Source organism: Barbatula barbatula (assembly GCF_947034865.1).
Source record: "Barbatula barbatula genome assembly, chromosome: 19".
NCBI classification, from domain to species: domain Eukaryota; kingdom Metazoa; phylum Chordata; class Actinopteri; order Cypriniformes; family Nemacheilidae; genus Barbatula; species Barbatula barbatula.
The window spans coordinates 14,921,816-14,949,412 of record NC_136782.1 but is presented as its reverse complement, the minus strand read 5'-3'; the positions used below and the strand labels follow the sequence as shown (position 1 = coordinate 14,949,412).

Below are 27,597 nucleotides of genomic sequence, written 5' to 3'. Positions count from 1 at the left end.
TCAGAATAGTTAATCAGCCATCATCACTTAACGTTAGTGTAATATCTACAATCATAATAACTTGAATAACCTTTGACGCTTATTTATTTTACAATTCGAATTCAATGAATATTTACACCTTTGGGGGGCTAAGCATTTATCCACGTTAACACGTATGCAATGATTATGTTTAATTTTACGCATAGGTGGACTTTTTGATATGGAGTCTTTTATTTTGACATCTGGCGTCATGCACTACGTCGTCGCATGTCCTGTGTTCCGCTGCAAGGCGGGAGTTTCGTTTTCCAGTCTCATTTTTGTTTACACTGATTTTAATCTACAATAATGAATCCTTTCTTTGCCAAGTAACCCGTTTGTCATCTTCTATTTTACCTACGTTATCAGGTAATTCAAACATTACGTGTTGTTTTAGCAATGATATTCATATGTAGGAAAGCAGCTAAATGCACACAGTAAGCTTGGTGCGTAAACCATATGCTCACGAAAATTTAGTCGATAAAATGTTAAAATAATAACTTATTAGTTAAGCAAGTCGTGTCAGATCAAGAGATGTCTGTCATGCTTAGTATACACAGTAAAGCTGCCCAAAGTAACGTTATATATACATAGATAGTTGAGATGTGTCAAATAAATTGTCAGTTTAAATAAGAGCGAAATTAACGTGTGATTTAGTCCCATAAAAGATTTCCTGGGAACACAGGAACCGAACTATGGCTGCATCCCCAGTGGAGTACACCATAGGTGGAGTAAAAATAAACTTCCCATGCAAAGCTTATCCCTCTCAGCTGGCCATGATGAACTCGGTAAGATCTGAGACTTTGAATTCAGCAGGCCAGGAGGGTGTAATATCACACTGGTATAGAGTTTGGTTCCAAAATGAGATAACTACATAACTAATCTTTTTATTATGTTGTCATGTTTTTATTGTGTTAGCTAGCAGTATGTAACTGCAGTTTGATTGATATTAAATGCACAGTAAAAAAAACAATTTGAAAAATTGAGTTATATCATTTTGGAACCAAACTCTTCATATATAAATACATATATATTAAAATGATGTGCATGCACGTCTGTTATATTAGCCTCTTTGCTAAAAACATCACCCCTTATTTCTTGTCCTCTCTAGATCATTCGTGGGCTTAACCATGGCCAGCACTGTCTGCTGGAGAGCCCTACTGGCAGTGGGAAAAGTCTTGCTCTTTTGTGTTCAGCCCTTGCGTGGCAGCAAGCGCAGCTTGGTATGTATAGAAATCTCTTAATATGCCTTATAAAGACCATTCTTCTGTGTTACCTTAAAGGTATAGTTAATCTAAAAATAAAAAAGTCTGTCATCATTTACTCGCCCTCAGGTTGTTTCAAACTTGTATACATTTCTTTGTTCCAATGAAGAAAGATATTTGGAAGAATGTTAGCAATTTTCAGTTCAAGGACATCCTCCACTACCATAGTGTTCTGTTGAACGCAAAATAAGATATTTTGAAGAATTAAGGAAAACAATGAGTTCTCGGGAACCTTTGACCACCATTGAATTCTTCCTACTATGGTAGTCAATGATGTCCTGGAAGTGAAAATGACAAATATTCTTCCAAAAACCTTTCTTTGTGTTCATCGGAACAAAGTAATTTATACAGGTATGAATTTACATGAGCGCAAGTAAATGATGACATCTTTGTCAATGATGATGTATTTGTCTTAATATTAAGCTAAGGAGCAGGATGCAAGTATCGCCTCAAGTGACTGTAAGAAACCAGAAGTGGCAACTCCATGTCAGTGTGGTTGCCATAGCCGAGATGCTGATCCCTCTTCCAGTAATATCGAATCAAAACCTCCTGTCGATAATCCTATCGGTGAAGGTACTTCCGTGGACGCTACAACTCTTGTTTCAAATGGAGGTGAGCAACATTCACTGAAATGAGACAGCATTTACTATAGAATCCACCCTCATATCTAACTATTTACACTATTGACATTCATTCTGATTTTTGTTTAGAACATTTGAAATTTAATAAAAGAAAGAGCTGAAAAAATATAGCAGCAAAACTAATTGGTTCATGTTTACCTTAAACGTGTTGTAACAGCATCAGATTTATTTTACTATCAAACTGAATCGGTTGGTTTTATGGTTGCAAATTGCAATTAATACAAATAATGCAAAACAAAGTGCTGTTATTGTTGTCTTTGTATTAAAGTTTATTACCTGTCATTCATCCCTGGATCTAATCTGATATCTCCTGTTAAGGTATTCTAATTGAGTACATTCTTTCTTCAGCAGTTAATGGTGACCAGCCAAAAAGGTCCACATTGTCTTCCCGTCTCTCTGAGAAACTTCAAGCCACCCTTTCCACTGACAGAGAACAGGATGATGATTTTAAAACTGACAAGAAGCGCCTTCGCACACCGACCACAGAGCAAATGGTACTAATACAAATAACCCTTAATCTTTTGACATTTTTAATTGGCTTACTGAGTCATCACTGTTTTCTGTCCACAGAGTAGTAAACGGAGATGTCTTGAGCGAGGGGTGATTTTCATTGACGACGATGATGATGATGAAGAGGAGGGATCTAGGGCTGGAGCACAAAGGAACACGGAACTGAAAAGCGAGGCCAGAGCTGACAGATACCAGTCACATCCACAGTGTTGTGTGAGTGCACCTCAGACTATTTTCTCCTTGTATCTTTGGTAAATATGATAATAAATTATGAATTGGGTCAGTGTTTGAAGGTTTAACATTTATTACCCTGTTAAACACCAAATTTGAGCAACTTTAGAAATGGCAGTTGGAATTCAAAAGCATGTCACTTCTGGTCACTGGGTGGCAGCAGAGGTTCATGAGTGATAAATGTTAAATTGGGAAGGTATTGAATTCATTGAAGAAATTGACACTCTCCATCATGTTGAATACTTAATTATGATTTAAATAGATGATTTATGTGTTAAATTACTGCGATTTTATAATATCTGACTATATCACCATAGTAGTGAAAGCAAATGTAGTTGCTTTCATAATAAACAATGCTGTCTCCAAAATGCCCACTACAGTAATATCTGAATAAATGTTGTAGTGAGGTTATTATAGCGGTTTGCATTCTGGATTTTAACCTACAGACTTTCAGACTGTGCTATGTATAATTTTATCTGTTCTTAATTCCCTTAAACAAATAGGGACAGATTTCATTTATCAAAACATCTTCATACAGGGCTTGTACCATAACATGGTGAAATCTTCAATTTTGTGAAGGCTGTGAAGTGACAAGAGAGACTGTTATATAGGGCCATATGCAGCCGAGCATCACTGCACTCTCCAAAAGGCCTCATAGATAATCTGATGCACTGTAACAAACACCTTAGGTATTCACATAGCCCATGGTGAAAAGAATCTGTGTTAACGTGATCGCCTGTCACACAGAAGGACATATTGCTTACAACTGGGGCAGTGGAAAAGAGAGTGACTTGTACTATGAGTTGCTCAGTATTGGGTGACGTTACCAAAAGGAGGCGGGCTCAAGCTTGATGGGCAGGCTGGGTGCGGGGGAGCAGGATATAGAGAAAGCAAAGCTTTAGGTTTCACTCTCTCACCTGACACCATTCTCGGCCCCTGCCAGCGCTGACTGACATCTTCAATGGGCCCTTTGAAGCGAGCTCCAGTTTAATTAAGAGGTTTGCCTTGCTTGGCAGTGATCTGTGAAAGCCCGGGATAAATATTGAATGGGGTTCACCCGCTGGTTACGGCGCTCCAGGGATAAACAGGTGCTTTGTGAGACTGGGGATTTGTGGGGTGGGGGCGCTCGGGGGCAGCTATCAGGAGTGTTATAGGGAGTAAAGACCTCGCTGAAATGCTTCACTTTCTGTCTCTGTCTCTCGCCCCACTATCTCTTACCTCTCTGTCCATCTGTACGGTGAGAGTGCAGTGGCCCAGGCAGGCGGACAGTGTGAGATTTCAGTCTCTCAGGTGTCGGGCCCTCAGAGTTAGTCTGTTGAAATGCAGTGTCTATTGTTCACGCTCACACTCAGACCTGCATCTTCTAGCAGGGGCCATTGTAAAGTGCAGACAATCTAGCATCACCATCTCAAACACAGGAGCTGCTCTCTCTACACTTCACCAAACAGAAACGCCCCTGTCTGATGGAACAAACCCAGCTCTTATCATATATTTCAGCAGTAACTGATAAGTACTCGACAGGATCCACCTCAGCGTCTCGTATCCGTTACGTTTTGCACCTCGAGCAAGCCATAAAGTGACCACTCGCATTTGATGTGTTTGTCGTATGTGTGCTGGCCCTGAACTGTAACTAGCTGTTAGGTCCCATATGAGCTGTGGAACGCTGCCATTAGACACCCACACTGCTACAAACCCCCGAAGACTTTTCCCCCCAATATCTGTCCTCATTTAATAGCACCCAAACAATGACTGTATTTTATTAGAGGAGCAATGAGCTGCTAGATGCATCTGCAGGTGTCTGCCCCTGACTGGAACAGCATGCCTGGGTTAACGCTCCCACACAATGCCCTGCACTGTTTTATTGCGAGCTGCCGTTGAGGTCTGGAGAGGGCCGAGGCATAGCTCCCTGCTCCACTGACATCAGGGCCTCGCCGAGAAAGAATGCACCACTCCGCCTGAATGTGTCTGTGGCGGCAGGTTCGGCCAATGGAGGCTGTTATCTGCATTCCAGGGGTGTCTTATTTGCTGTGCGGTAGTGAGAGGGGCCGAAACCGTGGCAGGCCGTGTGTAACGGATACCCTTGTGTCAGCTGTTTCCTGCACGGCTGCTGACAAGGCATCCCATTCACAATCAGCCCTTTCTCTCTCCCTACAATGAATAAGTGATTATTCAGTATAGGAGTCAGGATACTTGGACCGGCCTATTGAATGTGGCAGCAACAGGTAAGTCGGTCAATAGAGAACCAGAGCCCCAGCGCGTAACTCGTCCTACGAAGCCGTAACCTTAGCTGCTGCCAGCTCTCTGTTTATTTAGCACGTCGGATCTGGTCTTTGTCCTGCCTGTGGACGGGCTCACATTCGCTTCCATTCTATCACTTACTGTAATATTTAATGGCAAACAAGGGTTGAGAGGCAGCTCGGGTAACCAGAGCCGGACCTCTTCAGTGGAGTGCAGGCTAAAGGACAGCTTGATCCTTGATGTGAAGGTGTAACACACGCCGTGACTTAGCATTTGTTTATAAGGGTTAATCTTACCTGTCACTCTTAGGAGAAGAAGAGAAGATAGTGTTGTTTTGAAAGATTTTGGCATGTGTAGGAATCTCTTTTTGGCCAACGTGTAACATATTTATATTGTCATACCCATCAACAGGCCGACCTAGAATCTCCCACAAAAAATACTTCAAATGCCTCTTTCATCTTATAATTTGGCAGACGCTTTTTATTCAAAGAGACTTACGGTGCATTCAAGGTGCACATTTTTTCAAATCATGAATGTGACCCTGGAACACAAAACCAGTTATAAGTAACACAGGTATATTTGGAGCAATAGCCAACAATAAGTTCCTAAATATTTTTATTTTATGCCAGAAATCACTAGGATAATAGGTAAAGATCATGTTCCATGAATATATTTTTTACATTTCTTACCATACATATATCAAAAGTATTATAAAAAAATGCCTGAAACACCCCTACAAACTTCGCTCACTGCTGTCTTTTGGGAATTACCAACTAAAGTTTGGTATCTATGTAAAGCTTCTGCTTTCAGGTACACTTCAAGCCATTATATTCGGTAAGCCAATAAAGTAAGCCCAAATATTGTCCTATCCTACGTTTATTTATTCAGCTTTCAGATGATCTATAAATCTCAATAAAAAAAATTACCCTTATAACTGTTTTTATGGTCTAAGGTCACAAATGTGTAAAGTAGCCTGCAGTTTTCTCCAACAAAGTGGGCAGAGCTTTAATAACAGATTTTCCCACAAAATCAGTATGGGTGTGTCTGTCATCAATGAAGAAACCTGAATTATAAATATATTGATGTAGATTGATGCTGCTAATCTCCAAGGTTCAGAAATATCAACTGTGGGCAGTCCCTGCTGAATGTTAAGATTCAGAAAAAGCTTGGAGATTAAGGCCTTTCAAACGTAAGCTTTTCGTATTTTATGAATGCTGTTTTTCAGTATTCAGACAATACTGCTGTCTCGACAGAATGAAGCAATGACTCTCTATTTGACACCACCTGTGTAACACATGAGTTGTATGTCAGTCCGTTGAATGAAAGGGGAAAGTGGGACACTTAAAATGTTCATACCGTCCTCAAGATCAGTTTCACCACTGGAGCTGGCTGCAGGCAAGCATGGCCCTTTGTGTGAAAGCTGCAATTAAGAGATCCAATCAGGGGCCGGTAACATGAACAATAGCATGGTCTAAAATTACAGTCTTGCTTGGGGTCATTCTGTCTTGACTTATAGCATTTCCCTGCTATTTGAACGATTATCTATATGACCGCTTATACAAAAGCTCATTCATAGGCTTGGCAAACAAGCGCTGTTGCGTTGCTTAGAATAGGTTGTTTCTCTTTGTAACATTTGTGGTTGACTTGTTTTCCTCTTTTTGTGTCCAACAGTCTCCCGTGTCTTGTTCTTTCTGTCCTTGCGGCAACCTCAAAGCAGGACAGAAAGCGGTTGAAAAGGCCAAGGACAACGAGAAAGACAAAGAGGGAGGCGGGAGGAAAAAGATTCCAAAGATCTTCTTCGGCACACGCACTCATAAGCAGATCACACAGATCGCTCGGGAGCTAAAGCGAACGCTGTACTCCAGCGTGCCCATGACCATCCTCTCCAGTCGTGACCACACCTGCGTGCACCCTGAAGTGGTACCTCATGCCAATCGCAACGAGCGCTGCAAGGAGCTGCGGGAGGCCAAGAATGTGAGTCGCCCCTTCCCAGGTTGCATCACGTGAAACGTCAACCACCTATGAGCAGTGGTTCTTTATTCATCTGTCATCATTAGAGCCGCCAGGGGGTAAAATAGTTAGTCTTAGACATCAGGTTCACTGAGTTCAGGGCCTCTTATGAGATATGAACCCTGAACTCTGCTAGAATTAGCAGGTATTGTGAGAGGATCCTAAAGATTCCTAATGACCTTTAGTGCGAAGGCAGTAGTTTATCTGAAAACCTCTACTTTTGTTGCTTTTATCGTCTCATTTTGTTTCTTGACATGAACAAGGGGTTTGTAATTGTGTAGTAAGAGATCACCCCCATCTCACTTATATCTTCTTTTGTCTAGTTCTTCCATTATTTTCGCTTGAGGTCGTCCCATAATTTATTTAGCAGAGGCCAAATACTCAGTTAGGGAATAGCTGGTTCGTCAACAACTGCCAATTGATGATGAATGAAAATATTGGATGAAAAGAACAACCAGTTAAGCCCTCGTTAAGCAGATCTCATGCCCCATTAACTCCCAAAGTATTCATTTTCCCTACTATGGCAGTAAGTGGGGGACGATATCTGCTTGGTGACATCCATTTTCAACACATTTTTACAGGTTTGGAACAAACTTAGGTTGAGTACATTATATAGTCAGTGGGGTCCAATGAATGCTGTTTGTTTAACAACATTCTTGTTTACCAATATCTTATTTTGTACAGGTTGACATGAGCGTGAGTTAATTAAGAAAACTTTTTTTTTAAGGTGAACTATCACTTGAATGTCTTTTGCAGCGTTAGCCTCTGACCATTTAAATTATGACTAGTGCCCTATTCCAATTTTTGAGTGTGGTGAAAATCTAGTGAATTCATCCCAACATTAATTTGTTTTCTGTTGAATGTCATGAATTGAATCTTCTGAACAGAGATTGACCCTGTCTTTTCTGTGAAAACAAATACGTTGTTTCCTGTTCTTCACAGTGGCCTGCAGGCCAAACAGCAAGTGTGGCACTTATTCTGTGAATGTTCTTCTTCTTTCACTGTAACACTGTCGGACGAAAAGAAGACAAGCCACGTTTGGATTAACGACCTTGTAACACAAACCCTCACTTCAGGGATTCACAAACTTAATCTCTGTCACCAAAGCTGTGGACAGCAGTTACAGGCAATAATATCCCCAATCAGTCATATGGGTCTTTTTGTTGTGCTCTTTTGTCAAAGGCTTCAAACGCACTTTGTTCCAATGGGAGATTCCATATTGTCCGTGTTGCTCAGTCCCTGACCGTCGGGCAGTTCGCGTAATGAAACCTATTACACTGTCACCACAGGTGTCCGCTCACCTCTCCGCTGTGTCGCATCCCTGCACATGAAAGGGGATAAGACTGTGCCGCCATCCCCACTAGGAGAGTTGAGAGAATGAGCCGTCAGTTTTCTCATCCTCCCTGGGGCTCCATCTCTTGTGTCCTATTATGAGTCCTGTTCCCCATTTTGATTCTGCTGTCCTGGCCCTGTTGAATGCCTGAAGACCGTAGGCCTTTCAGTCGTTGGGTCGCACACCCTTCAGTGCTGCCATCGTCACCTTCATAAAAGTCAGAGGACAGGGGGATAAAAATGCCACGGATGGGCTGACATTTATCTTGTGCTCTCATTAAAGGCTAATCCCTCTTTGAGTATGTATAGTGGAAGCTGCCATCAGCTTTTCAGCAGCGAGATACAGGCTCCGGTAAACCATGCCACAATGCACAGATGTTTCCTTGTCAGCAGGGAAATGTCTGTTTACATTGTAGAATAAAAAGGACAGTTTTCACAAGGAAGTGGTGTTGTTAGATATTTTTTTTATGATGGGCCAGGTTTATTTTATGAAATAGCTTTTTGGTCTTTCTGTCCAGAGACAAACCTTCTTTTTCTATTTAGTTTTTCTCTGTCGTTCTGTTTTTAACCGTGTATTTGCATGTTAATTTAGGGCTTGTCATGCCGGTTCTACCATAATGTGCATAAAATGCGAGATCAGCACTCATTGCAGTGGGTTCATGGGCTGCACCAGGCCTGGGACATTGAGGATCTAGTGAGTCTCGGCGGTAAGCTACGCTCCTGTGCGTACTTCGCGGCTCGAGAACTCATGCAGGATGCCTGGATTGTGTTCTGTCCCTACAACTATCTTCTGGACCCCCTCATCCGTGAGAGTGTGAGTATCAGTCTACATTATATGAGCTTCAAAAATTCTTGAGATTATGTTTATGTTGAACAAAATGACCTGCATGTTTAAAGACGTTTGAAATATTTGATATATTAGGATTATATGTAATAACCGTATCATTGTTTCTCTACCAGATGGAAATTAATCTGAAGGAGCAGATTGTAGTGTTGGATGAAGCTCATAACATTGAGGACTGTGCCCGTGAGAGTGCCAGTTTCACCCTGAATCACGCCCAACTGCTTCAGGCAAGAGATGAGATCGATGGAATGGTGACGCACAATATTCGGCGAGATCAGCACAAGCCTCTGCTGGCCTTCTGCTGCAGCCTTGCCAAGTATAGTCACATTTTATTCTCACACTGTAGTTCAACATCATGGGACGAGCCATGAGTGTCTGAGAGAGATTTGTGATACCGGATGTTTTGGGATTTAGAGCACCTGTAATCATTGTTGATGTTGTTGCCATCTTATTTGCAATATCACCACATACAGATAAACGGGCCAAATCTGCTAATATATCAGAAATGTTGTTCATGTTTTTCTCTGTGCATGTAGTTGGGTGCAGGAAAGCTCCAGTGGCTTGGAGGAGCGAGAGTATGAGTCTTCTTGTAAGGTCTGGACAGGGACAGAGACTCTCGGTATCTTCCATGGCTTAGGCATCACTGCAGACACCTTCTCATTGCTGCAGGTATTGTTCCTCTTCCCGCCGTCGACTTCTGCATGGTGACAATTTTCAACTTTTTTCTAATTCGTGTATGTTTTGCAAAGAAAAACCTAGCAGCAGTTCTGGAGAAAGAGGAGCGAACTGGGCTAGTGAAAGGAAGAGAGGAGTTTGTGCAGGTTCCCACCATCAGCTCCAACACTCAGTCAATGCTCAAAAGCCTTTTTATGGTGCTGGAGTTCCTTTTCAGACATAATTGCAGGTCATTATCTCAAGCAAGAGTTTTCATGGCTAACTCACAGAATTGTGTGTCCAGCTTCACATTTTGTGTGTTAAAGTGATAGTTCACCCAAAAATGAAAATTCTGTCATCATTTACTCTACCTCTTTTCATTTTCAACCTGTATGACTACAGCACATAAAAGAAGAGAAACTTGGTAACCGAACAGCACTTGGCCCCATTAACTTATATTCTATGGACACAAAACCAATGCAAGTGAATGAGGGCCAGTTAACATTCTTCAAAATATGATCTTTTGTGTTCTGCAGAAGGAAGAAAGTCATACAGTTTTGAAATGAAAAGAGGGTGAGTAAACGAGGACAGAATGTTTATTTTAAGGTGAACTATCACTTTAAGTGTCACAGGAATGAAAAGTGTACTCATGAAGCCATTTAATGGATTTGTTTAATTAGTTTATTTGTGATCTGTTTGGCAATTTTTTTTATTATTAAATATTCTGAAACCAGCATGTATAACATAATAATTTTTTTAAATGGTGTTATAAAACCAGTGTTAACAATAAAGTTCAATAAATTATTATTATATTATTACCATTAATATATTAGTATAATATAATTATTATTATATGTATATAATTTTTTTATCTTATTTTATAATTATACATAACATTATAAATGAAAATAAAATAAAATGTAAATTATTGGTACATTTCCATTAACCTTTTTGTTACAGTTTTTATGCATACATGTATTTACATGTGGTTGTTTCAAGTTTCTTGAATGAATCTCTCTTTTAAAGCTGTTATCCAATTATTGACACACTCTAGTGAGCCTTCAAAGTCCAGTTGTTTCACCATTTATATGTTGTTTCTGCTTGATGTCTGTGCTCATTGGTGTGTGCAGATTTGCAGGTGATTACCGTGTAGCCCTCCAGCAGAGTTATATGTGGACCACCCAGGCAGACCTGCCTGACGCTCAGGGATTTTTTGCACGGCCCCAACGTCGCCGGCAAAGCACCCGCAAAAAAACCCTTGTGCACACCCTGAGCTTTTGGTGCCTCAATCCTGCTGTGGTGAGAAATGTTTCTGCTTCAGTACAGTGTGTATTATGATGATATTACTGTACAGTGAATTTTTTTTTAGAATGTACAAAAACAATCCTTGTAACAATTAAATATTAAGTGAAATGTGCCGCTATAATTCAAGTACAATTTACCAGAATTACGTAAATTCTATTGATAAAATACATTTAGTGTTTGTTCAAATATGAAGTAAATATTACTTAAAGTAAACAAAAAGAGATCATCGTTCAACAAAAAAAAATGTCTAACTCAAACTTCACTTACGTTCATATTGAAATATACTATTTAATATATACTATAACTATTTTATACTAGCATTAGCACAGTTACTGCTCACACACTTCATGACTAATATTGTGCCTCCCTCAGCCTAGGCACAAGCACCACTCTTCTGAACAACGATAACCACTTAAAAAACCCAAACTTAAAAATAATACCAAAACTCTCCTAAATCTCAAAGATAAAACACGAACAAGTCTTTCTTTTTACTAAAAAACACTTAAAATGACAGTTAATCTGGAAAATGTATATCCTAATGCAGTCACATGCTAAGCATGCTGGGAACTACAGATCAACTGCCAAGGTAGTTACAATCTACAAAATCTACAATCTTGTTTATGTAGTCTGAACACAAAATAAATAATTTTACCAATTTAAATGGGTTTAGCATAATAAAATTGAGTTGGATTTACTTCAATTAAAATAACTCAAACTAAAAAATAAAAATCTTTTATTATTATTATTTTTTTAAATCTTTTACAACCAAAATTAGTAGGTTTAATTCCCAAGATTTTTAAGTTATTTTATCTCAAAATCTTTGTTTAAAACATAATTCTACAGTATATTTTAATAATTAATTTTCATAAAATATACCAAGGCACATAAAAAAATGTTTCAGTATATGTATGTATTGTTAACTCTTATGTATTGTTATGTTTGTGTCACCACAGGCATTCTCGGATCTGAGCGAATCAGTGCGAAGTATTGTGCTGACCTCAGGCACCCTCTCTCCCATGGGCTCCTTTTCCTCTGAACTGGGCATCAAGTTCTCCATCCAGCTGGAGGCCAGTCATGTCATCAGCAAGTCACAGGTCAGCATCATGCTTAAGACATCCTGCAAAGTTTAGAATTAGAATTCCTTAGAATGGGAATTGAATTTGTGACCTTGGCGTTGGTACAATCAAACTCTTCCAATTAGCCTATAGGAACAGTTTTATCTGAAGCGTTTGCATATGGACCCAATTGAAAGTTATAGTCAGTTTTAAGTAGAGTGTGTGTGTGTGTGTTTGTGCATGTTGCAGGTCTGGGTCGGTACAGTTGGTGCAGGGCCTCAGGGTCGTAAGCTTTGTGCCACATTCCAGCATGCTGAGACTTTTGCTTTCCAGGATGAAGTGGGGGCCCTGCTGTTGCAGGTGTGCCACACAGTGAAACGTGGGGTGCTTTGCTTCCTGCCTTCCTACAAGGTATGTACAGTCAGTATTTTCTGGTAGCATGTTCAATTATTTGTCATATTTCAAATTTTCACCTTGGCTGATAATGAAATTGCCCTATCCAGAGAACCAGAATATTAAGTATACCGAATAACAGCTTACCACATACTGCAGACTTTGAATGCATGGGAGGAGCTGTAACTCTGTAAAGCTTCCACTGGGAGGCCTTAGAGACCACAGTTTTAAATTCTGCTGATGTTCTCTTCAGCGCCACCATAAAAACGATGAATAAAAGTGGTTGCTGCCTGACATTCCGGTAGAGGAGCCACAAAGCCATACTACACAAAGTACATACTTCAGTATGAATTCAATAACAGTGGTCAGGCCGATGACCATACGCGCTAATACATAGCTGTTATGTATTATGGATAGTGAACAAACCCTTGAGTGCTGACTCATGGTTTTCCTGTATCCCTTTTCACATAACTAGCTCAATTATTGAAAGCCATTGAAAAATACTTTGTTCCCCATTGTCTGTTACGTTTAGGTCATAAATAATTCACTCCCATTCAAGCTGCCCGTCATGATGTACCCTTATGGGGATGATGAACTCTCTCAAATGTCTTTGTGTGCTTGTATGTATTTTAGTGTTGATGGGATTGCTTTACATTTCCAAAATATAGTTTAGCAATTGTTTAATTTGTGTTATTTCATGCTTTTTATAAGATTGATATTCTAAAAATATTAATATAGAATAAGTAACCCTAAACGTTTAATCGCAAGTCTATCTCTAGAGGAATGATATATTATACTTGCTATAGGATTTGCAATTTACTCATCCCCACTAAGCATATATACAGTTATATACAAAAAAGTGCCCTATTGTTTATCATATCAAAGTATAAATGTTCCATCTGGATTAATATTTAATTTGGAAACTGAGCAGTTTGGGGGCTCATTGGAGACTGTTGAGGTTCTGGAGCCTGGGAGTCCCGTCTACAGAGGAGCAGACCAGAGCATTTTCAGTCTCCAGACACCTCTCAACACTCCTGTTGATCGCTATCTCTCCACTCTTCTAGAGGCCATAACCTGCATGTGTATGTGTATCCCGTTGTCTGTTCTAGCTGTGTGTCCCCATTATACCAATTGTGCTACATTATACCACCCTAGAGCCCCCCAATGCTAAAGCATACAGATAGACTCACAAACCCATTACGGTTCTCGAGGTTTTAGAGTGTTGCAGACCCTCTCTGTTGGACCCCAGTTAACCACAGAGACCCGTGTTGTCTGCCACGACCTCATGACAAGAAAGGCGAAAACAGATGGGGACAGCCTGCTTATTAAATGTGGGTTGGCAAAGGTGAAAAGATCTTGTGGAAGCGCAGGATGCTTTTAAAAAGCAGATTAAGATAAGAGCCATTAGAGCTGACGTCGCCAGGCTGTCTGTGTGAAGATGCATCTAAGCTGGCGCCTGGGGCTTGAGCTTCGGCTGGGGGTGAAAAGGAGGGGTGGTAGATGTATCTGTGCGACTTGCATCCTCTCAAATTCAAAGTGCACTGCAGGGTGTACGTACGGAGGTTATGAGCCCCCAAGGCCTCTCGGCATACTGTATACAGTCTTCTTGACATGGCCAAGAATGCATTCTCATCAGTAATGATAGAGTAGTATAGCACATGTGATCTGAGCTATTTCAATTACAATGATGCTGATGCAAAAAAAAAGAAAATTGAAAAGCATTGTGTCATTCTATACATGTATGACTGCATTCTGAAAAACAAAATGGTAGAAATGTGAAGATTGTTGATAACCAAACAACATTGCCCCTCTTAACTTCCATTGTATGGACACAGAACCACTGAGACACTTCTCAAAATATTACGAGACTGAAAGAAAGTCATACAGGTTTGGGATCCCATGAGAATCAATAAATGAATCCAAAAGTTGGCCTTATTTTCATTATCCAAATGAAGACATTTTATTTGTAAGACATCTGTTTCTTGGTTTCATAAGTCTCACATTCATGTTCTAGCATCTATGACAACATCATAAAACACTTTCTTACTCCATTTTCAACGTGTGGCTTTTTGCCAGGCCTCTTGACCACTCTGTGAAATAAACCAGAGTCAGTCTTTGCATTATTGCCATTACCCTCTTGAGCTTTAAATGAAGCGTAAACTGTGATACAGAGCCCCATTAGCAGCAAATGGTGCTGAATCTCACCGCTCGCGTCCATCGTCCAAGTCCTGCGCAATTGGCTAATGTTTACATAGTCATACGAGCAAGTGAGATCGATCCACTTGTCCAACTCAAACCCTGAGCACCGCTCACTTGGTTTCAGATACATATCAGAGTAAATGTTTTCCCGTTGCTGATGTCCCGCTTGAAGTGCTCAACTCAGTTTCTATAAGCTGTCCATTAGTGAGGCAACCCCTTATTCCAGCTATAGCTCTGGACTAGATAAAAACAGATCCATACTTCAACAGATCTTGTCCTTTATCTCCGGTGTTCTGCTCTCACCGTTGGCCTCACACTAATGGCCTGGTCTGCGTCAACGCTGAGGAGTGTGGGTGCTCGCAGGCAGGTGGCGGGGCGCCACTCTGCCTCGTCCTTGGCGTGATCGTCACTGTGATATTTGACAGCTGAATTATTTACAGCCGCTACACGTCTTCTCCTGCCACCACCAGGGGCCTATGTTTCATTTATGCCACCCTGTAACCAACTTTGTCTATTATTTAGAGGCCTTTTGCGAAAGAAAAAACAGCAGTGTTTGCCACGTGGCATCAAGGTTGAAGATAGATAGATGGAGGAATGGAGGTGGTGGAAGAAATGTGAGAACACACACAGTTCTTTGCCTTGTCACATCAGCACCACGTCCCTTCGGAGAGCTACATCCGCACGACTCAGCCTGGCATGGTGGCAAGCGATGCATACGTTGTCAAGTAACACGGATGTATTATTTACCTTTTGTTGTGCCTGTGCATGTTCACTAGACATTCCTCATTCTACTTCGTTTTATCAACAACTGCTTTAGACTAAAAGATTCTTGTGTTACGACATCTCTGAGACAGACCCCTAATATGTAAGGCTGTAAGCATAATCGAAGTAACATATATGGCCTACACCGGTTTTAATCGCAATAAGAATGCATGTTAACACCTTAATCGCATTTATGCTGCTCTGACCAAGGTGTGCATGTGCTTCTGTCGCACACCTTAAGTGCAAATCCATGGTAAACATGACAGTCTGAAGTTTTGCCGTCAACACATCTTCTGTCAGCAGGCTCTGCTCCTTATTTTAACGCAGAGACAGCGCGAACACAATAACATTGTACACCACACTGTTGTGGAGGCATTTTCCGTTATATTTCTATATTCATCACAGAGCTCAATCGCCATAAAATACATTCACATAAAGATGTTTTGCATTTGACACACCTTCATTAAAATGATAGTCAGTAAACACACAGCTAATCCTTTATGCTGTGTATTATAGCAAATAATGAGAGTAATAAAACGTATGTAAACTGGAATAAAGAGGTTTGCTCATAATCATGTTATTTCCAATAATCAGAGTAAGTACTTAATCATATATATTTTTTATATACATTTGATTTTATAAGAGAATTACAGTCAGTATAGCATTGTAGGATTGTAAAGTTCTGCAATGCTTTAAAATTTGCTTTTACATTTTTTATATTTATTACAGTGATAATAATCAACATTGTGAATTGGTAAATTCCAAGCAAAAGTCAAAATGTCCAGAATTTGTTTAATTTTCATTCAAATAATCTCAATTTAAATAAAAAATAGACCTTAGTGTGCTTTACAGTATCATAAAGTAAAATATTTCTGTGCTTTAAAATATTGATATGCATGTCGACTTCATTTCTGTATCATAGGATTTTGGTCCTCCTGAATAAGGCATGAAACGGGTCACTGCTGCGGCGACATCTTTGAAAGTTTTGTTGTCGATGATATGTAATTTCTCCTGCATTAATACTGTCTTTCTTAAATGTAATGCTGAATTTCCAGACAAACACTCTCGCACTCCACTATGTTATTACTAGATTTTTTTAAATTGCATATTATTATATAATTTTTGTGTCACACTCAACGGCATGGCAATTTAAGGTTAAATGTCTCTTATCATGTATCATAGTCTAGTGTTTGGCACTAGTTCTCTCATGTCGTCTTTGAGCACGCTGTCTGTTTGATGGCACTGTCAGTGACCTCAGAAGGGAATGGCGTAGGGTCACTTCTGCCATGTTTGCGCACCTGAGCCTCAGCCAAGTGTGCAGATTGACATTTTCATTCTGCTGTGTCCTGGTCTAGGCCCTGTGGAAACAGTCCTGTCAGATAATGCCCATGAATTAGGCATGAAGGCCATGTGCTCATCCCATCACCGCCACCCCCACAAACTCCCATTCCTAGCCCAAGTATCTCAATACACAAGCATACACGTACAGTGCATAATTTTGATCTGCAACACTGGATGTTGTCCATGTAATCAATTATTGCTGACACTTTTAAAGGAAAAGGAAATTATTTGTTTCAGTTGTATGCTGTTTTAGTTTGTGCAATAAAAATGGAAGGATTGTTGGAGGCTCCGTGAAATCAAAAAGATAGTCACTGCTTCAGTCTTCTGGTTTGGAAACTGTCGCTGCGTCCAAAATCACATACTGTGACGGGACCTATGGTCATGAATTTTAATAAGTAGTACCTACCTATAGGCCGTTAAAACCGTATGTTCTATACAGTATGACTGGGAGTAGAATGATTACATTTCAGGAATACTTGTTATATGGTCATGTAACCCATATGCTCTTTGACCTATGACGTATAAACAACAACCTATACGTGAGCGTTGATTAAAACATAATTTAGTCACAAGAAATTAAATTACAATTAAAAACGGACGTCGGCCTTAAAGTTTTCCGCTATATTTATTTGATTTACTTTAGAAATTTGACCATCTGGATATTTCTCACCTACTGTTTTTTTTGCATACTGAGGTTTCGGACATACTCATCATGATTCATACTCGTTTTCGCCTACTATGTAGTATGGAGGTAGGTGATTTCGGACGCAGCAAATCTCTTGTCTGTCAAGTTGAGGGATGTGGAAAATGTGTCTTTAATGAAATGGCTGCATGGAAGCAGACAAGGACCGGTGTTTACTCACAGTGTCTGTGAGATAAAAGCATTAGGACCATTACCCCTTGAGCCGAGGGACTCCTGGAGTGGCACTGTATTGTATTTCGGCCGCTTTTATAAGGGTTTACAAATTACAGCTCTGGGAATATAAACAACAAGTTTATACAAGGAGTCTTTGTGCGTGCATGTGCCCATGTTTTAAAGGCAAGCATTTTATAATCAGGTTGCGCTCCGGTTATTATCGGGTTACACTTCAAACTCAGCAGAAATTAATAACATTGACCCTAAAGGTAAACTCAAGATGCTGAATACAGTGATCCAACCCATTAGTTGTATACCTAGTACCTTTTTTATTTACTTGTTTTCTCTCGTTCTCTCTTCTTATTAGCTATTCCAATGTGGATGTATTTATTCCAGTCAGAACACGTGAATAATTAATGTTTTGTTCAGACAGTTTCAAAGTGACAACATAAGCAAACCTTGATTTTATATTCATTTGTTTTAGTTTCTTTTTTTACAATTAAATTGTAATATATTTGTCCACATAAAAATACTTTAGTTAACCAGACTTTTTCCATTTTGGCAGGATGTCGGAAGACGCTTATTTTTTGTATGTCTGTTTCTTCATTCAAACAATAACATGTTCGTGAAATAAACTCTCAGAGCAACGCTGGAAATGAAGTTCGTGTGTTCATGTCCTCATACAGCGCAGACTTAGACAAATTCATGAGCATCACGTGGGTAGCACGTTAAACTGTAGTTCATTCACTCAGACACGCAGAACAGCCAGACGTTTAAATAACAGGATTGGGCATCCACAAGTCCACATCTAGTTTTATGGACTCAATGCAGAGGGAAAACAAGTTTCACTCGCAAAATAGACTTAAACTAAGTAAAATCACGGTTCACAATTTCAATAAGCCATCACTTATTATTCAGCATGACAAATACACGTGAGCATGTGAACAGACTAAAATGCCTGAGACTTGAGAGTCCTGTACCATGTACAGAGTTTAGCTGGCTGTCCGTTAGTAATAATGGTCCGTGGGGAAACGGGGGAAAATGTCCTCTGATGTTACTCGAGGAATCGTTTAAGCCCTAGTTTCTGCGCATGCGTGTTTTCGTGGCCTGCCCTTAACTTCCAGTTCACATTCACAAACATTTGAGTGCCTGTAGATTATTTCTGAATTGTTTTTTTATCTTTTCCTAAATACATGTACAAATATTACTGTTGTATTGCTTTAAATTTAATATGAACCTGTTTTCTTTACAGTATTTGAGGTCTGAAAAAAAATAGAGCATCTTTTCTGTTATTCTGACATGTTTCTCCAGTTTTCATTTTCTGCAAATAAATGCAAACAATTTTATGGGAGAAATATTGTTAGTGGTTCACAAAATAAAAAAAATATATAATTTACCTATACACATACCTATAATAGTAAATTCAGAAAAACTAAAAATGGTCTTTGAAAGGGTCTCTCCATTTTTTCAAAGGCTGTAACTGACAATTTAAGGGCTTGAGTTGATGTCACGTCAACACAAGCGTCATGTTTTATTGATGGTGCTCGCCCTTGCTTGTTTTTCCCTTTAAGCACGAACCAGATCAAATCGGTCCTTGCTTCATTTCACAGTAACAAGCATGTCAACTCTCCGTGTAAAGCTTGTTTTTGTGGTGCAGAAGTCTCAGCTACCTCAGATGCTATTTAATATTTAGAAAGTAGCCCCCATGTCAACATTTTTATGTCAGCATTGTCTTTATTGTTAAAGTGTTGGCGTGTGTTAGCTTTCTTTCCTCTAAAGAACAAACATGTGTTTTGATTCTAATACAAAGCCCTTAGGCATTGATTGACTCTCATCCGAGTAAAGGCACAAATTCCTGCCGTGTCGCAAGAAGTTTTTTCCCATAGCAAGAAGAACTTTTGCTTGACCCTTCTAACACATTTCCAAACCAGTGAAGATTCTCTTCGATTGTAAAGACACGCTTATTCAAGAGGAAAATCTGCACAGCAGATAGGAGAGTTGCTTTCTGCAAGGGAAAGGGCTTTTAGATCAGTGTTCCTCTCGTGGGACTTGCTGACTTTTTGCACTAACAACACAACTGTAACATTTTATTATAACTCACGGTTTCTCTGCTCTCGGTTCAAAGAGCTTGAGAGTACATGCAAGAGCTACATCCTGTGTCTTGCTATGAGGTTTAGTTCTCAGGCTTTTCACATTAAAAGTTTTACGGCTTATATTACATCATTCTTTAAAATACAAGATTGTCCAACCAGCAGTTTACAATGCTAAGAGGAGGCCTGCAACTATTAATGAATAAACTGCAAGCAAGGGCAACCCAGAGTCAGACATTCCTCCTTTGCTGAGGATATAGATAATGAGAGCCACATTGAAAGTGTAGTGATTGACCTGGAAATAACAATTTTGTCAATATTTCTTCAACCTTACGTCATTCAAAACCTGTGTATGATTCTTCTGTTAAATACCCAAAAAAATACCCCTATTTTGAGAAATGTCTCAGGGGTTTTGTCTCTCTCCATACAATGGAAGTCAATTGGGGCCAATGTTGTTTGGTTACCAACTTTTCAGAAAATATATTCTCTTTTGTTCTGCAGAAGAAAGTCAGTAGTTTAGGTAGGAATGACATGAGGGTGAGTAAATGATGAAATCATTTTCATTTTGGTTGAACTTCCCTAATGAAAGCATCTCTCTACAACCTTCTAGCTTACTTATAAATGCATGATTGAATTGCTCACAATCAACATTGGTTCTTTTTGTTTTTGTTTAATAAGATGCTGGATAAACTGAGGGACCGATGGATGAACACAGGCCTGTGGGAGAAGCTTGAGGAGCGAAAGACTGTGATCACGGAGCCACGTGGTGGTGGCAAGGGTGATTTTGATGAGCTTCTGCAGACCTACTATGAGGCCATCGGTGGAACAGCAGCCGATGGTGGAACTCGAGGTTGGTGTTGACTAAATTAATTTTTATTTCACAGGTGTTGTTGCCATGTTTGATGGTCGTGATTTTTTTTTTTAGATGGAGCTCTGTTGGTCGCTGTCTGCAGAGGGAAGGTGAGCGAGGGCTTAGACTTCACTGATGACAACGCCAGAGCAGTGGTCACTATTGGCATCCCTTTCCCGAATATCAAGGATTTGCAGGTAACTATGAGGAGAACCTCTAGTAGCATTTTTATAAATGTATGTTATGAAGCTGGACCTTGCACACAACCTATGAAGCAATAAAACTTCTCCTTAAAGTTACTTTGAAACCAGAAAAGAACAGCATATCCCCTTTCTGTGATCCGTAAATGAATTCCACAGCGATTGTGCTGTGTCTAGTCTGTCCTTAGCAGATAGGCCTGACCTTTAAGCTTCCCCCTTCGTCTACCTTGCTGTCAGAGTACGTTGAAGCTTTCCTAACTGGGTCTGTCACCGTGGGGATACGTGCAGATGATTGACGCTTCCTAGCCCTTCACCTTAGCCGAAGCTGTTGGCGTGGTTGTACCCTTACCTCTGGGGAAAGCACTTTGATTTTTTTTCACTTCTGCTCCAGTGGAGGTTGATTGAGTTTGCCATTTTGGTTGAGATTCGAGCGTTCTGAGCTAGGTATTAATCATGTGGCTTTTTTATTCCGAGCAAGCCATGAGTTGATGTGCCAGAGGGGGTAGGAAGCGAGGGGGGAGGTTCTGGTGCACCTGGCCAACCGTAATGCTTCTCCTTGTCTCAAATGCCACATGAAGTGGTTGACAGGACTCAAAACGTGTTTGTTTACTGCCCTCGATTTCTCCTCCATACGTTCCCCCCACCCACACAGGTGATGCTTTTTTGTTGTCTCCTAGTTTAAAATATGAAGGATTGCAAGGAGTTTTTACTTGTCAACTTTTTGTTAAAAGGTCTTTCTGAAAATACCTGTACGTGTGAACATGATCTGCTATTGCAATTTTGAGATTAATCTCTCCCCAGAGATATCTTGTATTTTATAGGCTTGAAATCTGTCTGTAATTTATACTGGAAAGCAATAGTTCAAATTGCAATGAATATTATTTATTTTTAACATACCCGATTTGGCGTTTTGATAAAAGGTGTTGAGGCTCTGCAGCCAACTTTCTTATCTCCTCAGGATGCGTATGTGTTGGTCAGAAAAGAAAGGGGGCTGGGTTGAGTATGGGGGTGACCCCCTAGAGCATTATGATTTCTAGGATATGACCCCATTAATGTAAAGGGAGGAGAGGATACTGACTCTAATTACTGGTAATGTGAAATGGTTCTGTGCTAATAGCTAAACACATAAATCACAACTGAGGTTGCTAAGCAGTTTTAAAGTTATTTGAAGAGACCACATATGGCCACACATTCTTAGGCCTTGCTTTAGGTCATTTTACCTTCATGCATTTGGAAAACACTCTTATCTTTAATATAGCACCATTTTTACATTTGGCCAATACAGAAGCACTTAACAGCCACCCAAAATACCATAGCAACCACAAAACAATGCCCTGGCAACCACCCATAGCACCAAAATCATAGCTGGGCAACACCACAGTTTTGACCAGAAAATGTAAAAAATCTCGTTTCTATTTTACAGATTCTCACTTACTGTATTAACGTGTTGTGAACTGACTTTCTTTTCCCAAATTGGACATGGTCTTGTTTGGATTCCCATACAGCCTTCCCAGATAGACAGAGCGGCCATTAAACAGGCTCTAAAATGAGAGTATCACATTTATTACTCTGTTATTGGGAGAAAGATCAAAGGTAAACTTGAAACAGTCTGAAGGATAGAACGAATTGTAAGCTGATGGTGCACACATAAAAATAGCCTCTGGTGAACATAAAAACAAGAGGAACATGTTTTGTCTCGCTAAGAAAAACAATCTCAGATTTAAAAGGCAGTAAAATGGTTATTCAGACTGATAGTGTGTCTTGATACCTAATGACCAGGTTGTGCAAGACAGCGGAAAATGTGTTTAATTCTGAAGGTTTGTGTGGAATGTTGTATCTTTGTTTCTCTTTGATTTTCTTTTTAATTGGAAAATATCTGTAGGTTTTATCTGTTACCCCCTAACAGGGACAGACAGTAGACTCTAGGATCTTTGTGACGGGTGCAACAATGTCAGCATTCCGCTCTGCTGCAATGCATGCCTGTCGGTCAAATGTCTGTTTTTAAGGATGAACAGGTATGGGGTTGAAGCCGACGTGAGAGTGGGCTATCTCCTGACATTTTACGTAATCCCTTCCAGCTTGCAGTTTCTTGCACATTGAGGAGATTTGGCTAGAAGCGAGAATTGGCTTTTTCACATATGCAAGCTGTCACGTCGAATCGAGCGTTGACGCAGTACTCGTGGTGAAGGGCCTTGATAGTGAAATAGACTCTGATTGGATTTAGATGACAGTCAGCCTCAGGGTAGCGGCCTTTACTTGACGACAGGATCTCTATCTGGATGCTTTTAACCCTTCCACTGGGTTAGAGATTGAGATCGTGCATGAGCTGGCACACAGATGTTTCGGTCGGAAGCGTATTCTTCTCGGTTCAGCTGCACGTGTTTATAAACGTGTACGTTTCACTTGCCCGTGTGTTTGTAAATATGTGACAACATTGGGAGCGTGGATGATGGATTCAATTTTGTGTGGTGTGACGTGACCGAGCTGATGCGTTTCGGCTGTACCTGCCACGATCGTGCCCTCGCGCAGGTTTGGCTCCGAGTGGGCGCGTCAGAACACACGGTACCTGTCACAAATAGTTAAAGGCTTTTGCCGTCCTGTCCCATTCAACAGGATTTGAACTTTTCACTTGTCAATTCAAAAAGGTTAGCATTAAAACCGTGAGGACAGCGGGTGAAAATTGATGGATGCTTCCCTGGCATTTTTATGGCGAAACAGATGCCTGTTGTCTGGTGGCCCTTTTCTTCCGCCACTTCGAAATAAATCAGTGGGTGTGGGCAGGCAAGTATGAAAGCACTTTAGGCCCAGGGTGTCATCTTCGGGGGAGCTTTGCCCTCTGCGGATCACCCATCACCAGCACAAACTTCCAAGTGTATCAGTAATAAGAAGTATTTAAATAAATATATAAACTGGGCCAAAGTAATAATTTGTTTCTTTCTGTTTCGCCCACTTGCAGGTTGAACTTAAAATGAAATACAATGACCAGCATGCCAAATCACGAGGGCTTCTGCCTGGTGGTCGCTGGTATGAGATTCAAGCATATCGGGCACTAAACCAAGCATTAGGAAGGTATACAATTTCGACAGAATACCAGAAGAATTGATTATGCAATCAAACATCTTAAAAATAAAGACCACCAAACAAAAATATTTAGTTTTCCAGGCCATCATTGTATGACTAAATATGTTTTTGCTATAATTACAATTCTAAGTTTAAGATTTAAGTTAAAGTCTTTATTTTGGGCCGCAAAAGCATTGCACTTTACACAAAGGGGGCCTTCAAACTAAGAAGTTTGAGAACCACTGCTCTAAAATGACCTTGAGTTTGCTCTAAAATTACAACTTATCAAGATTTTGTTGTCATAGGTGTATACGGCATAGAAACGACTGGGGGGCGCTGATTCTGGTTGACGACCGGTTCAGGGCAAATCCAAACAGATATATCACAGGTAAAATTTCTAAAATAATTGTATTTCCATCTGTAGTTCCTCATTTGTATCACTAGGTGGAGATAGTGACTTGCTGTAAGCCAGGGGATAGTTTGTGTTAGACAAATGTTAGACTGTGGGCTGCGGGCAGATAATGTGTACATAAGGGCTTTTCCTTTTTACATGTAACAGCGATGGGTTGAAAACATTCTTTACTTGAAAAACCATACGCGTCGACTGTACTGTGGTAGAGTGTTATGAAAATAGTGGCTATGTGGAGTGGTTCAATGTTTGTCAAACGCTGATGTCCTCTTCTCTCAGGCCTGTCAAAGTGGGTGCGTCAACTCGTCAGGCACCATGACACCTTCACAGGCGCCATGCAGTCCCTGGAGTCCTTCTCGCAATGCCAGCAGGGGGCAGCAGAGACCCTTGAAGAGACGCATTCTCAGGCTGCCCCACCATTGCCCAGCCCCTCACTGGTCAGCTTCACTGCTACCTCACCCCCTTCTGAGATAATCGGCCTCCACAAACTATCTGACCCTAAGCCAGCACAGCCAAAACCACACACTGAGGTTCAGAATGCCAACTCTGAGAGTAAGTCTATTGAAGCTGGTATATGATTTGGGGAAATCAAATCTACAATGATTAATGGTTAAAGGGTTACAACCAAAAATGGAAATTTGTTACGATAAAATTTATTATTTGTTTTATTTTTTTCCAACACATTTTCTTTGTTATTTATATTTTTGGTCTGTCAAAGCATCTGTCCCTATTCAATTCTATAAGACAGACACTGTGTGTTGTGATTAAAGGAACAGTTCACCCAAAAATGAACGATAATTTACTCACCCTCAAGTTGTTCCAAATCTGTATTAATTTTCTTTGTTCTGATGAACACAGAAAAATATATTTGGAAGAATGCTTGTAACTTACAGTTCTTGACAATCATGGACTACCATAGTAGGAAATTAGCTTTTTACACTTATTTGTTCTGTCGAACACAAAAGAAGATATTTTAAAGAATGTAGGAAAGCATTTCTGACTGCTGTTGTAATTTTTCCTAGTTTGGAGAAGAAATCCTAATATGGTGACGTTGATCTGTCCCTTTAAAAACACTTGGATCTTCGGTCTCTTAAAACAATAGTTTTTTGCTGTCAACTTGATTATTTCCTGTTCTTTATTTACATAATGTCATGTTAGGTTGAACTAAATGCTGGTTCAACTGTATAGGGTGATTTTATGTAATTAATGCTATGATGCTATGACATCTCTACTACACACCTACAGTTCATGCCGTTGATATGTCAAACCAAATGTCACGCCATCTGGTAGGGGCATGAATGCGTATGTACTGTACAGTGGTTGTGTCTCATGAACATGTATGTGTGTATTTGCTCTTCACTCCTCATTGCCCCTGTCAGACTGACTGAACAGCATTGGGATGAGCAGATGTCTGACTGTTGCTTTTAATGAAATCACTTTGACCTTTGTTTGTGGTAGATTGAGCATGAGTATTTGCGCACACTTGAGAACAAATCAGGAACTCCACTCCTCATTGAACACGCACAGCCTTAATGCAGACCCACAACTGAAGCCTTAGTTGTGATGTAGTGCCAGAGCTTCACATTTTAATTGAGCTTGAAACCATTTTGTGTGGAGTTTTGTTGAACAATGCAGAGTTATATTGTCTTAGCCAAAGACTCTGGTTTCAGATGTACACATTTAAGCTGGTACACACCCATGGTTTATTTGTATTTTGTCCCTCAGATGTCTTTGTGTTTGTCTGTTTGAACAGGTGACCAAAAGAATATACAGAACCCATCCTTACCAATCACTTCACCAGATAGAGAACGTGATGTTCAAAGAATATTGCAGACTACGGGCAATCTCTTCACCTCCACTCCCGTCAGCAGCCCATTTAGGACCCCTATCTTTCAGTCTGAGCGATCAAAGAACATGGTTTCTCAGGATGCAAATTCATCTGACAAAAACCAGGAAGTTGTTCCAGTACTTCCTGTTGAAGCAACGCACCAAACAAGTCATGCTGCTGACTTAAACGAGAATGGTCCTCCAGCTGAGCGCCAACAACTCTCTGTGGCTACCTCCAAAAAGGACACCAGTGGAACTGATCTTGAAGACACAGAGGAAGACGAACAGAGCATCTTCTACAGTCCTGAGCTGTTCGAAGGAAACGAGGAGGAGGAGGGGGGAAAGCCTGTTACAGAGGTGGACAAAATTCCTCTGAATGGACAAGTCAACGATCGTCCCGCTAATAGCAAAGCTGAAGTCTTTTCTGAGGAATTCTTTGGCTCAGAGCAGGTCAGGGAGATATTGTCCAAAGACCTTGTAAGCAGCGCAGTCCCAGACGATGCATTATTGCAGGTTCATTCAGAGCAGACAGACAGCTCTAGTACAGAGTTTGAGAATGGGCCTTCCTTTCAAAGGGGCTCCAGCAGTAGCCGGTCACGTAGGCTCTCCAGATCTAGACAGAAAAGGCCCAGCATGCCAGGAAAATCAGGTAAACTCACTAGCTACTTCAAATATGTGCCCCCAGCCAACCAATCTTGCATAGTCACAATTGATGACTAATAATGAAAGAAGTCAATGTATATCTCCATACACTCTCTATAAAGAATTGCTAATCTGTCTCTTATGTTCAAGGTGATATATATGTAACTTTTAAAATATTATTCAAATCAGCTACAAGCACATTTTCCTTTCCACATGTGATATCTTGGTTGTGTTGATTTTAATAAGATATACTGCGGCGGCATTGGAAGGAGGTGGTGGTGGAGGGGTTACATGGATGATTTCACTTGGTTAAGAGGTTCATTTTTACTAAGAAATTACAGCCCATTCAAGTTTTATTTGTGTGAACTCTGAATGTAAACAGGGGCAGCTGTGTAGTGCTGGGGCCAGGCAGCCACGTTTAAAGGGCAGGCGGGTCTGTAAACAGGCACAGGAAGCTTTCTCTATTCATCTGGGTTTTACTGAGAGATCAGTGGAAACAAAAGCATTTAGCTGACTATGTTATAGATCCACACCATTAAAAAATGTATTGTAAATGATCTTTTTCTGCCATAGTGATTATCGCAATATGTGTAAATAAAGTCAGATGTAATTTTCTTTTTTTCTCACTTTACATCTTATTTTTGGCTTTGGGATTCAAGGACCTCTATATTCCACTCTATTGTTTAGAACATCTCTATCCAAATGGGTTTTTTCTAGCCACACCCTGATTGTCGCCACGAATTCGAGTTGTAAAAACAAATGTTCAATACTCTGTAACAATTGAATACGCTAAAAAAATATCTTTATTGTACATGTTACTTCTATCAAACATGATTGTTTAACTGGCTCTGTCCATTAGAAGTTATAG

General features: G+C 40.2%; 1 protein-coding gene across 1 annotated transcript; it reads left to right on the top strand.

Moving 5' to 3' along the window:
- Positions 1-27,354, top strand: brip1 (BRCA1 interacting helicase 1). The gene is made up of 20 exons (XM_079481774.1): positions 1-384; positions 673-803; positions 1,127-1,238; positions 1,704-1,892; positions 2,270-2,415; positions 2,492-2,644; positions 6,572-6,874; positions 8,835-9,056; positions 9,203-9,402; positions 9,623-9,755; positions 9,836-9,990; positions 10,871-11,039; positions 11,999-12,139; positions 12,350-12,511; positions 20,420-20,591; positions 20,667-20,788; positions 23,748-23,860; positions 24,157-24,239; positions 24,540-24,812; positions 26,014-27,354. The coding sequence occupies exons 2-20, from the start codon at positions 711-713 to the stop codon at positions 26,805-26,807; spliced, it is 3,735 nt and encodes a 1,244-aa protein (XP_079337900.1). The 5' UTR covers positions 1-384; positions 673-710; the 3' UTR covers positions 26,808-27,354.
- The last annotated feature ends 243 nt before the right edge of the window (positions 27,355-27,597 follow it).

Bases quoted from the DNA above. Each gene is read 5' to 3' on its own strand.
- brip1 (XM_079481774.1), top strand. From the start codon at position 711: ATGGCTGCATCCCCAGTGGAGTACACCATAGGTGGAGTAAAAATAAAC. The intron at 9,403-9,622 runs GTATAGTCACAT...CTGTGCATGTAG, and splicing joins TTCTGCTGCAGCCTTGCCAA to TTGGGTGCAGGAAAGCTCCA. The intron at 20,789-23,747 runs GTAACTATGAGG...GCCCACTTGCAG, and splicing joins CGAATATCAAGGATTTGCAG to GTTGAACTTAAAATGAAATA.